This window comes from Alosa sapidissima, chromosome 11 (assembly GCF_018492685.1).
Source record: "Alosa sapidissima isolate fAloSap1 chromosome 11, fAloSap1.pri, whole genome shotgun sequence".
NCBI classification, from domain to species: domain Eukaryota; kingdom Metazoa; phylum Chordata; class Actinopteri; order Clupeiformes; family Clupeidae; genus Alosa; species Alosa sapidissima.
Window position 1 is genome coordinate 18592047 of NC_055967.1, and position 12971 is coordinate 18605017.

General features: G+C 42.7%; 1 protein-coding gene across 3 annotated transcripts; it reads left to right on the forward strand.

Annotated features, from left to right (window-relative positions):
* Positions 1 to 485: 485 nt before the first annotated feature.
* lipia (lipase, member Ia) lies at positions 486 to 12637 on the forward strand. 3 transcript variants are annotated; one of them, XM_042110628.1, is made up of 11 exons: positions 486 to 586; positions 5934 to 5997; positions 6152 to 6528; positions 7630 to 7738; positions 8053 to 8154; positions 8424 to 8513; positions 8858 to 9025; positions 9187 to 9276; positions 9735 to 9843; positions 10143 to 10316; positions 12318 to 12637. In XM_042110628.1, the coding sequence occupies exons 2-11, from the start codon at positions 5943 to 5945 to the stop codon at positions 12403 to 12405; spliced, it is 1362 nt and encodes a 453-aa protein (XP_041966562.1). In that variant the 5' UTR covers positions 486 to 586; positions 5934 to 5942; the 3' UTR covers positions 12406 to 12637. The 3 variants fall into 3 exon arrangements, with proteins under 3 accessions (XP_041966562.1, XP_041966563.1, XP_041966561.1); XM_042110629.1 differs by having other exon boundaries at positions 503 to 591; XM_042110627.1 differs by lacking the exon at positions 486 to 586 and adding an exon at positions 3550 to 3660.
* Positions 12638 to 12971: the final 334 nt, after the last annotated feature.

Here is a 12971-nt window from a genome sequence, read left to right on the forward strand (position 1 = left end):
TTTGTAAAGAATTACCACGCCCATTTAAGGCATAATTATTACATTAAGCCTGGTAAGGTGTTCGGGTCTGTTGGACCAGTTTTCAATGTTTGCTAAAAGAAAAAATATGCTGTTTATTATTTCTTCTAAGTCAAACTCAAACTCATGAGCCTTGGCTCTTATTATTTACCAAATGACTGCACACGGTATTCTACACCCCCCCTCCCCATTACATAGGTGTTTGTGCAAAATATCACGTATTCACGTTTATCATGTTTTAATGCACTTATTTGATTTAGGCTACTTGTCTTGTGTGCTGTGCTATTTTGTTTTGCTTTCACGTATGGACGTTGATAATCCTGCGACAGGTGTTCTTAATCAATCAATACCAATTAACTGACAATAACTCACTGAGAGACTCAACTATCTAGCCTATCAGAACGGGGCTGCCTGGTATGAATGGGAACAGGTGTGTTGGAATGTTGTTGACTATATTTGCAGGACCAACAGGCTCAGAGGGGAATATCAAGTCAGACAAGTAACTGCACCAGACACAGCAGCGGATCCAGAGGTGTGCAGTCGGATACACAACAGAAGCAGCAGAGATGTAAAGTAACTAAGTAGAAATACTTAAGTACTGTACTTAAGTATGAATGGGGAATATCTGTACTTTACTTGAGTTTTTCTTTTTCTTTCTACTTTTAATTTTACTTCTACATTTTAAAAATTAGATGTGTACTTTTACTTCACTACATTTTCTTTGGCAACGATAGATAGATAGATAGATAGATAGATAGATAGATAGATAGATAGATATAGATAGATACTTATCCCCAAGGGGAAATTCAAGGTCTCAGACATCACACACAACATGCACTTACAGCAAAAAAAGTAATATAAGTATATAAATATAAAAAAACTCCACTGCACAATATGAGACAGTAGAAGATAAAAAATATACTAAATAAACTAAATCAAGTATCCACATAGTGTTCTTAAGGATGATCAAGCATGAGATGCTTGCAGTGACAGGGCAGGGACTGAGCCTGTAATTCTGTATGCATGGTAAGGTAATATGAGAGTGAGTGTCATAGTGATGGTGCAAATACTGTAAGTAAGTCCAACAGTGCAAGAATAAAGTCTAGAGACCAGCATAAAATAAATATGGACCTATAAGAGAATAATGTAGACAAAGTAAAATAAAAAACTATATCAGTGCAAGAATAGGTTGAAGTAATAGGGTTACAGCCGTTGGTCAAGTATTAAGTACGGCCACAATCCAGGCTGTGGGTGGGAGGGAGGGGTTATGCATATGTGCTAATCTAGCCTGTAAACAGTGTAGCAGTAAAACAGTAGGCTAGTGGACAGTACATACACAAACATGGAGAAGGTGGAGAGGCAGGCAGACTATGCAGAGAAGTCTATCTCTCCTCTTCCCTTTAGTGAAGCATTGAACAGTTCAATGGCCCTGGGGACAAATGACTTCCATAGAAAGACATTACATAGAAAGTAAGCTGAAATAATGTGCAAATGAAAACAAAAGCCACAGTTTCCATTCAGCATGTTATATTTGCAGCCCCAAGATCTAATTTTCTGACCTGATGTCACCACAGGACACAGCAATAAATAAAGACAAAGTGAGTTAAGGCCAAGCAAATATAGCTAAGACATAGCACAGCAAGACCTACATAGGCTTATGTAAGGAGTTGAATGAAATTAAAATTCTAACTGCACTTTTCATTAATAGCACTTAGGCTTTCAAAACATGTTTATGGACTGTGATGTACCTGCCTTTCCAACCATGTTGGATGAACTTCATTATAGGCCTATATAAATGGAATCAGAAGTGAAAAATGAATGGCAGCCATACCTTTGTTCAGGCTTCGAATACATTGTGTATGAAGTGTAGGGACCCAGTTTTAAGGTGCTGCACTTAATAGCCTATCCAAAGCTCTGACTGCTTTCGTTTTCATTAGAAGCATAATGAAGGAATCGGGTTGTCACCCCACCTGGCCTCCAAAGGTTTTACTACTAAACTAAACAGGGGCGTAGCACAAGATCCTGGGCCCTAGGCAGTCCTGATGGGCCCCCCATGCATACTGTATATTCCACACTTTTCAAGGGCCCTCTCCCCCCTTGGGACCCTGGTAATCAGTCCCCTATTTACTCCCAGTTTGACGCCCCTGACTGTAAATAATAGATACTTTAAGACTTTTACTTAAATGGTATGCTTATAGATTACTTTTACTTTTACTTAAGTCACTTCTGATCAAATATACTTCTACTCAAGTGTAGATTTCGGATACTTTATACAACAAGCAGCAGCTACAGAACAGCAGGACAACAGCTTTCTGATTTTGGGCAGTACAACGCGCACAAGCTATATTCCGGGTGGCAATTTATTTATGCACCCGGCGATGTGAGTAGCACGATCCTTGTCCTTTTCGCCTAAGGTGACGTAATGTTGCATTAGAATCCTGGTATGCTCCACACTGTTCTGTTTCAGTGAAGAGATTATAACGCTGCTGGTGATCAGGTTGGAGAGCTGAGTACAACCGGACGGTGTTGTGCTACTTTGGACCGCTTGCGGGTTGCCGTGCGGGGGACTGCTTGGCTAGGCTTGCTTGCTCACTGTAGACTGGGACTGTTGAACTGATGTGTGGTATCTGGTGCTGCTGGTGGCTGACTGCTGTATTGGCTTACTGATATTTATTCTGTGTTAGGAGTCTAATGTAATTTTAAACTGTGTACTTTGTGGTCAGTTGACCAGTGTTATTTATTAATTTTATATTTAATAAATGTATAACAAAGATTGTGAACCCCTTTGCCTCATTGATCGTTTCCACTGCCTAGGCCTACTGACTTTTCTTGAAAAGGTAGGTTATAGCCTACATTGCTGTCTGGTCACGTGCAGCCTTACTACTCCAATTCAGTGACATGTGTCTGTGCATCTATGTGTGTGTCTGTGTGTCTGCGTGTCTGTGTGCGTGAATGCTGACTTTCTGCATCTGCTATTCCCACACAAAGTTACAAAATTGTTACATTTCAAGCACTTTCACCTGTTCTTATTAAGTTCTAAGATATAAGCACAAGATCAAAGATCAAGATCAAAAATCTTGTTTCTATTTCTATTGTTTGTATTGTTGTTGTTTCTATTTTTTACCTTTTTTATAATTGAATTTCCTCATTCTCTCTCAAAAATGCAAATATGCATGAAGTGAATAAGCCTAAAATCACTGCGATGACTGCTTGATGTTGTTTTTGTGAAGTCAGATTCAGTCACAGCTCGCATTCTTAGCCAAATGAAGTTCAACATATCTGGGCTAGGCCAGCTGGTTAAAATCAGTCTTTTGCATTTTATCTTAATTTACTGTTCTCGAGTAAAACCACTTTTTCCAAAGTAGACTCAAAACAGATAACACATGTTTCTTCTATCAGTTATTTTGGGGCTGGGTGGGTGGGGGGGAGGGTTCACATATTATGTTCTCAAGCTCTTCTGTTATTCTGTAAATAGACAGTGGAGAGGACTCCACAGGTAGGCTCATAAGGAATGTGTCACCTTTCAGCAGGTTGGCCCAAGGCAAGGGGGTGGGGCTCAGCATTTTACAGGAGGGGCAGGGCAGTCTCTACTTCCTTGAGTGCAAACACACCGACTGACCAAGAAAGGAGCCGCTTCCAAAGGTCGGTAAAGCATTCTCGTTCTCTCTTTCTAAATCTCTCAACTTCTCTCCACAAATCTGTTTTTTCTTAGATCTAATTATATTCTGACCTCGTTGAAACTGGCAGTGAAACCATTGCTATGTGGTATGGACTCTGAGACTTGATTTTAGTATTGTGTGTGTGTGTGTGTGTGTGTGTGTGTGTGTGTGTGTAAACTGAGCTTGTGACAACAAAAAGGTGAAACAAAGGTGCGTGTCAGACTTCTTTCTGAACAAGTGCAAGTGTATTTGCTGATCTGTTTCTCCATTGACATACTCTGAGGTCCCTTATCATATCACACAGGAATAGAATAGCTGTCCAGCGCTTAGATGTTTACTGATTTAAGGTACCGTCTGTGTCCTCTGAATTGAACTGAATATTAATTTATTTTTACCTTTTATCTTTTATGCATGTACAGTATGGCATATTTCAGAGATGCTTAGAGATAATTTCCCACATTCTCTCTTTCTTTCTTTCTCTTTCATTCTTTTATTCTTTCTCTTTTTCTTTCTCTCTCTCCCTCTCTCTCTCTTTCTCTTGTTGTGTGTTTTAAAGTGTTCCTCTGCTGAGACCAAAGCGAAGTTTCACATGGTTAATGAGACTGGAGTAGTCATTGTGAAACTCTCCTGGGAACATGACCTGTTACAGTCGACTTTTAGTTTTGATGTTTGTGACTGGGAGGAAGGCTGAGAACTCCACCCACCTGAAACTTGATGGACTTGAATGCCGACTGTTAATGGAGTGGGCACACTTTAATTCACCCATGTAGCTGTGGGTGAAACCAGACCAAACTCTCTTGATTTCTCCCTCTTAATACATTCCAGTGTCCTTCCTCTGTTTGTGGGAAGAAAACAAGATCCTTTTCTTGATGAGCAGCTGACTTCACAGATATGCACAGGAAAAGTGTATATCCATGTCCATTCCAGGAGTGGAATTTCCTAGTGGCGGATCAACAACCAAGCCTATTTAAAGCAACACATTGCAGTTATTTTACTTTACAGCCTCAGTCATTTTGGTACTACATTGACTTACAATAGAGAAAATGAAGTCTCAAACATTGCCAGTGAACAGCAGCAATGCACAATGCTCAAATGCTCTGTTATCAGGAAATGTCAGCCTGATACTTGACTTGTATCTGAATTTGTGGGACTGATCAAACTGTCATCAGTCCAAAAGAGACACAAATAGATTAAATGACTGTACAAGCAGAATTTGAAAGAACTGGTAGGAAAGCCCAAGTAACTATTTTGGTTTCAGTTTAAAGGCGCTCTAAGCGATGTTACATGGTTTCTAAGCTAAAAAATTTTTTGTCACACACAGCAAACATCACCTCACCATCCACTTGCTGCATGTTTCCCCTGACACTGTAAAAAAATGCTGTCTCTGTGGACAGCCCAGGCTCCAAAAACAGCAACAAAAACAACCTAGTCCAGCCTGGACCATGAAACATAACAAACTGTTACAGCCAATCACAGAGATGCGCATTCAGGAGAGTTTCAGTTGCACAGGAGGGAGGGAGAGCTATAGCGCTCTGTTTTGTTTGAACGTCAACAGAAGTGATGTTACCCAACATCACTTAGAGCACCTTTAATCCTGAGAAAATCCCTCCACTGACATCATACAAAATTCAGAAGAAGTTCTTTTATTTGGCAATTTTTTGATCCTGGCTGTGGGTTGAAAGACTAGGTTGAGGTTATTAATCGTTGAGAAAATCCCCTTTGCTGTGCCTCTCAGGAATGGGTGTTTTTGTGGTCAGTGGTTTTGTGTTTGCATATGCATTACATATGCATGTCCTGCAGAAGAAGTGTGTGTGTGTAGGTGGTGGGGGTGGTGTTATCTCTGCAACTGGCATACATAGCCGCTTGTGTGTGTTTCTCCTCTCTCTCCCCACTCTCTCTCTTGTTGGAATGAGACCCCATTGGGGCCATCATGGTCATTATCATTTTTCTGCATGGGTATCAGAGTATTGTTTGATGTTGTACTCCTTCCCCCCCTTATGGAAGTAAATACAAATCATGTACTGCTGCCATGTCAGTTTTTTGGCCTCCTTCCTGAGGATGGTTTGTAGTGCTAGGTTTAATCAATTTATCATATCATATCATATCTTTTTCTAATTTTCCCTTCCTACCCAAAATATCTGGGGGGCCGTATAAAACCTGCTGGCTGGCCTTATCTGGCCTCCGGGCCTTATGTTTGACACCCCTGTTGTAGACGTTTCTCATGAGTGCCTGTGTTGTGTGACGGCTCTTTTGTAGGTCTGCAGAATGTTTCCCTTCTGCCTCTTGGCTCTACTGGGGACATCATGTATGTGGGACCCAGGTAAGATGATCATGGCCACAGACATTTATAAACACACAGACACACACACACACACACCACAGATGCACACATGATCAAAGTTATAGATAGTTATAGTTTGTACACACACACACACACACACACACACACAAACTAACTATCCTCCGTTCTTCAGGTTCAGCTGAGGAGTGTGCCAGCTTCACAGATCTGGACCTCCACCACTCCATCGCAGGCACCAGTCTGGATGTGCGGCTCCTCTTGTACACCCGTGCCAACGACACCTGTGCCCGCATACTGAACCACCTAAGTCCCTTCTCCCAGCCAGAGCTGAATGCCAACCGGTCCACCACCTTCATCATCCACGGGTACCGACCCACCGGCTCCCCGCCGGGCTGGTACGACCTGCTGGCAAAGCTGCTGTTGGAGCGGGACGACCTCAACGTAATCGTGGTGGACTGGAACCGCGGTGCCGCCAACATCAATTACTGGGCTGCGGTGAAGAACACAAGGAAGGCGGCGGACAACATGACCACCTTCATACTGAAGATGAAGGTGAGCGTGGGGGAGGGGTTGCCAAGTATACGGCCTGGTAGGCTCAGGATAGAGGTCTGCGTGGGACAGATTTTTCAGTCCCGTGCCTGCCCGCTCCCGCAACATCCTGTCCCGCTCCCGCCCGCTTCCACAATAATGTGTCATTTTTAGTCCCGCTCCCGCACGCATCTGTAACATTAGGTCCCACTCCCACCCGTAAAAGCCCGCAGGATATGCAATAGGGATATTCAGTTTTGCCTTCTGTCTCACAAAAGCAGCACTTGACACACACCACTGCCAATAGTCTGATTTTAAGTTCCTCATTCTGAATAGGCTACTGTAACACAGCTATGCTAGCTGTCATCCGTTCTCAAGAGTTCATGTGGTGCAAATACATGTCACAGCTCACTAAAGTGACATGTTTATGTGGCATAAAAGAAAAAAACATTCAGGTCTCTCATCAATGCAAAGAGTCACACAGTTACTCAGAATACAAAGCTTTCAGTTGTATCCTGGCTGGCACTGAAGGGTGTTTTTCCTGACACCGCGGCATTCACAGAGCGAATTTGCCTAGGGTGTGTGCTGTGAACAGACGACTTGCCCATGTTTGGGTGGAATATGTGGGTCAGAGTGAGCACATCTCTCTGTTTATAGCACTTTATGGCCCCAATCCCCGCCTCTGTTTTATGACTCTTCTGTCTTAATCTGTCACCAAGTCCTTTTATTCTTGCTCATACCAAGTGTCTGAAACTGTCAGGAGTGAAGTTGAAGATGGTCCTCTACTTTTGTACTGATCTTGAAAATGTCATGTCTGACATTTTCAGCTTAAATGTAGCCACTTGTTGGTGTCAGTTTAATATTATGTTAACAATGTACCGATGTTGGGAGTTGTTTGAGCTTTATAGTTCATCCACACAGTAGTAGCAGTCACAGTGCTTCTTGGCCTGCAAATGTTTGAACAAGTATTTGTGGATTAAAACAAAATAACACTCTTTGTGCTCTCTCTCTCTTTTCTACCTCCTTTCTCCTTTTCATCCTCCCTTTCTGTCCCATAACCACCCCCCAACCCCTACACACACACACACACACACACACACACACACACTCACCTCTGTCTGTCAGGAGCGTGGCACCCCTCTGAGTGCGTTCCATCTGATTGGTGTGAGTCTGGGGGCTCACATCTCTGGGTTCATCGGTACCAACCTCAATGGCTCCATCGGCAGGATCACAGGTGAGCATGGAAAATGTGGAGAGTAGGCCGCCATCTTTTTACCTCATTCCACTTTTCTCTCCCGGGTGACATGACGGGTGTAACAGACTGTTAGTTTAGTTCGCTATTACAATGCCTATTATAATGGGCAATTACAGTTTATTTACCGATTTAGTTGTTATCCAATGTGCAGGAACCAGAGACGTTTCATCAGTATGTAGTCTCTGAAGGAGTTGAGAGTAGCCTATGGCCTTGCTGTTCATAGCACTAAACTGTACTAGTTGAAACACAGACCTGATGTCCTAATGAAAGTGGTCTGTTGTCTCTCTCCTCAGCATTGGACCCAGCAGGGCCGGAGTTTACGGGCAAGCCCCCCGATAGCCGCCTGGACCCCACAGACGCTCAGTTTGTGGATGCCGTTCACACAGACATGGATGGTGGGTCGCATAAAGATGCCTGGTTCTCTCCTCTGTCTTCGGTCTTCTTATCATCTGTGATGTCTTTCCACTTCTTCTCTGTCCTCATCTTCAATATCTGTGCTGACTTTTTAGGAGATGGAGAAATGATTGGTGGGCCTATTTTTGTCTTTCATTGTCTCTTCCTCTTTTTTTCCCTCTGGTGCTTCCCTTTCCTGCTATGTTTTCCTGTATCAACTATTTATGAACAGCTATAATAAAAAGTGACCATGTTCTCTCTGTTGCCTTAGCGCTGGGCTTCCGTAAGCCACTGGGTCATATAGACTACTACCCCAACGGAGGAGGAGACCAACCAGGATGCCCCAAAACCATTCTAGCTGGTGAGCCTACAGGAAGGGATTCAGTTGGGATGACCCATCCACAGTAATCTTGAGAGCATTTCAATGACTTAAGTGTCTGCTGTGTTGAGCAATGAGGAGTTTTAGATTTAATCATCACACAACACTTCCTTTCAACTTAAATCTGACTTCATACATATCCTGTAAAACTGGACTTTTTGGAAATGTATCTGCCCTAATACAATGCCCTAATGTTGCACTTACTGGCACTAGTTGATTAAGGGTTACTGTCTAATGTAGGTTTTCTCATGTAACCTGACCAAGTGAACACTAGATGGCTCATACTGTGTTGATTTTTTTTCTCCCACCTTCATATTGTGTCCCAGGATCCGAATATTTTAAATGTGACCACCAGAGGTCAGTGTATTTGTTCATGAACTCCATCAACCAGACGTGTAACCTGATTGCTTACCCGTGTGAATCCTACTTGGACTTCCTTGACGGGAAATGTCTGAATTGTGAGAAGTTCGGTGGAGAAGGCTGTCCATCGTTGGGTAAGACTGGAGTTATTCTCATCTCTGATTATTTTCAGTTCTATAACATGCACACATATTTCCATAAATAGTTCAGTGAAGTAAATTATGAAAATGTCAAAGACGATGATTATGATGATGATGGGTATGATGAAATGTATACGCATATGCTTGGTCTGCAGGTTACGATGCCATCAAGTGGAAAAACAGTCTGGTCAAACGGGGACAAACAATGACCTTCTTCAGTACAAACAACTGGTCCCCATTTTGCAGTGAGTCTGTCTGTGTGTGTGTGTGTGTGTGTGTGTGTGTGTGTATGTGTGTGGCTCATGTGATTAGGGCCTTGGCTCAGGGGGTGGATTGGCATGTTCCTGTTCATTAGAACAACATATTCCGATTTTGGTTTGCAGTAATGACACTACAGCGACATTAGATGACACACTCAAGATATGTGAATTTACATTTAAACATGTGGAAGGTTATTTAGAGATATGCAACCGAAGTGGTTTATCCTGTTTTGAAGAGGAAGAGGAAACAATATATATATATATATATATTTAAAGGCTAAAGTACCTACTTTACTAACGTGGTGGTGAATATGAGTGTGAAACGTGTGTATTTGTAATGACTTCTGATTTCCACTGTTTCAAAACAAAACTCTTGTGGGCAGATTTAGATACTTCTTAGAACTGAGGTTGAACATTGGTTTCTCTTGGTCTTGTTTCCATAGAGACCCTTTACCGGGTGGACATTGTGACATGGAACCTTGAGACACGCTGGGGGTTCCTGACGCTGAAACTGCACAGTAAAGATCAGGAGACCGAGGCCAAGATAGACCAGTGAGTGTCTGCTGCAACTACCCGCGCAAACATAAACTAGCTATGGTCACATGCAGGCACAAGGCACACACACACACACTATATCTCCTCCCTTCCGACAACATACACACACACTATATCTCCTCCCTTCCGACAACACAGCACATGCAAGCACAAGACATACAAAACCACAAAACTTCGATATTATTTTCTATTTCTCTTCCTCATTTTGCTTCTCAGACTGACTGCCCCCCTCTTTCAGTCTCTTTCTCTCACTTTGTCCCTTTCTCACTGTTCATTGTTCTCTCTCTTTTAAACAGCAAAGCAGCTGAGTTTAAACTCTACACAGAGAAAAGCCTGCTGGCCCAGTTTGACAGAGACCTGCAGCCTGTGGAGCGGGTATCCATCAGCTTCTCGACAGGAAATGTCCTGCAGCCACGCTACAAGTTGCGTGTGCTCCGCATCCGCCTCACTCCTCTGCATGACTCTAACAGGTCAGGGGTCATCATGTCACTTACACTCACCTTGACCTCTCATGTTTACTCTGAATAGACAGACACATATTACAGTAACACAGCCAGGATGTCTCATCTTGGAGTTATTATGACCGCCGCGCAGCAAAGCGGCGGTCATATAGGTTTAGTCAGATTTTATTTATTTTTTCTTCTTTTTCGCATGTCCAAATTTCCGTCAAGGATTCCTGGGACACTGAAAGACCGGGGTAGACGAAACTTGGTGGGCATGTAACCCCATATGGATAGCATGGAACCATCGTTTTTTGTTTTGATCTGTAGCCCCCCCGCTGGACTGCACCCCCCGAAAGGAGGGTAGGGCAGACACAGTTTTCTGTGAATATCTCGAGAACCGTAAGGTTTAGGAGGACCATTTTTTCTTGTATGTTGATCTCAAGGGGCCATGTCAACCCATTCCATAACCACTCATTTCATGTATAGCGCCACCTAGTTAAACACAAAAAAGTAAAAATGAGGTGTTGTAATCGCAGGTATCTGTGACCTAACATAGTCAAAACTGCACGAAATTGGAAGTGTAGGATCATTATGACACCCTCTGAATGCACGCCAAGTTTCGTGGAATTCCGTTCATGGGGGGCCACACAATAAATTAATTTATGTTACTATACACCAACTGGCCTGTAGGTGGCCGGAGACAGTTTTCTGTGAATATCTCGAGAACCGTAGGGCCTAGGAGGTCCACCTTTTTTTTGTATGTTGGTCTTAAGGGGGCATGTCAACCCATCCCATTACCACTTATTTCATGTATAGCGCCACCTAGTTAAAAATTAAAAAGCAAAAAATTAGGTGTTTTCATCACAATATCTCTGGCTGACATGGTCAAAACTGCATGAAATTGAAAGTGTAGGATCATTATGACACCCTTCGAATGCATGCCAAGTTTTGTGAACTTTCGTTCATGGGGGGCCTTACAATAAAATAATTTATGTGTACATTTAGTGACCGTACACCAACAAAGATTCCCGGGACACTGAAAGACCGGGGGACACGAAACTTGGTGGGCATGTAACCCCACATGGATAGCATGGAACCGTCGTTTTTCGTTTTGATCTGTAGCCCCCCCGCTGTACTGGACCCCCCGAAAGGAGGGTGGGGCAGACACAGTTTTCTGTGAGTATCTTGAGAACCGTAGGGCCTAGGATGACCAATTGTTTTTTCGTATGTTTGCCACCAGGGGTCATGTTAACCCATTCCATGTGCACACATGTGCATAAACAGATACACCCGCACACACATACATTCACAGTAATCATACGTATGACACATACTCACACAGTAGACATATGTACGCATGCATGCACATGCACAAACATACATACGCAGACAAACACACAAGCACGCACACACACACACACACACACACACACCCACACACATAAACATAAACGTGTGCACGCACACATGCACACAATTCAAGAATTTCTCAGAAATGAAATTATGAACAGGCAAGATGGGGGTGGGGTTGTATAAAATGAATTTTACATGTGAAATCTATGAGCTAATCATGTTTTGGTACTTGTTGTCTAGCAGATACCAGTGAGAATTGAGTGTGGATAATGCAATTTAGTGAGACAGTTAGAATCATATAGGCCTTTCAGCGTGATTTATTTTTGTGGAATAAATGTGCTGGACTGGGCGGCGGTCATATTTTGTACCGCTCTGCGGTACATCTAGTTCAGATATAATCTGGAAGTGTTTGGACCATTTTATATACTAAAAATAGATTTAGCTAAACCAGGCAAAATTATCTAGTCTTGGAGAACCCAAACAAACTTGTTATCCACTCTCAATTGAAATTTGCGGTTTGGTGTCAACCAGGCTAAAAGTTATCTGCAAGGTCAATCCATCTAATATTTAGATTGCTATTTAGATTGTGCTAATTTATTATTATTTGTGTGTGTGTGTGTGTGTGTGTGTGTGTGTGTGTGCGTGCGTGCGTTCACGCATGCGTCTCCTCTGTAGGACAACACTGTGTCGGTATGATCTCCTGCTGGAGGAGAAGAAAGAGGTGATTTTCAGGCCTATTCCCTGTGAAAACACCAACTTCTGAACCAGGACTCAGCTCTGCACAGAGCCAGTGTGGAAAATAAAACCGCCGCTGGATTTTTACCAGTCAGCTCCACACAGCTCTCTGCTGCCCTCTACAGGCCTTATCTAGCCACTGTGGCCTCCACTCTCCCCCTCCTGTGTCACTTACAGCTCAGATTGAGCATGCAGTAGACAGCCAGGCAAGGACATGTCGGTGTCATAAGAGGACTCTGTTGACTCCATCACACCTTTGGAGCTCAGAATGACACTCCTGGTAAAAACAGCCCCTCTGTCTGAAGGCAAGGAGGGGAGAGGCAGTAATTTAACCTTTATCAGTATATATATGCACATTATGGATGTACAAAGTACATATGATGTGTTAGGAATGTTATATAGTGAAAAATGTACATGAATGTAGACTTGAATAGGGACTGAAACAGTCCTAAATGTACTGTATTGTCCCTTTTTTAATACTGTTGTCTTGCAGTGTAATTGTCTCTGTTTACTGGTGTCCATTGAACTCTTTCTGTATGAAGGCAACATTTTAATCATGCTTGTATATTTGTAAAGTATATGTAATATGAATAA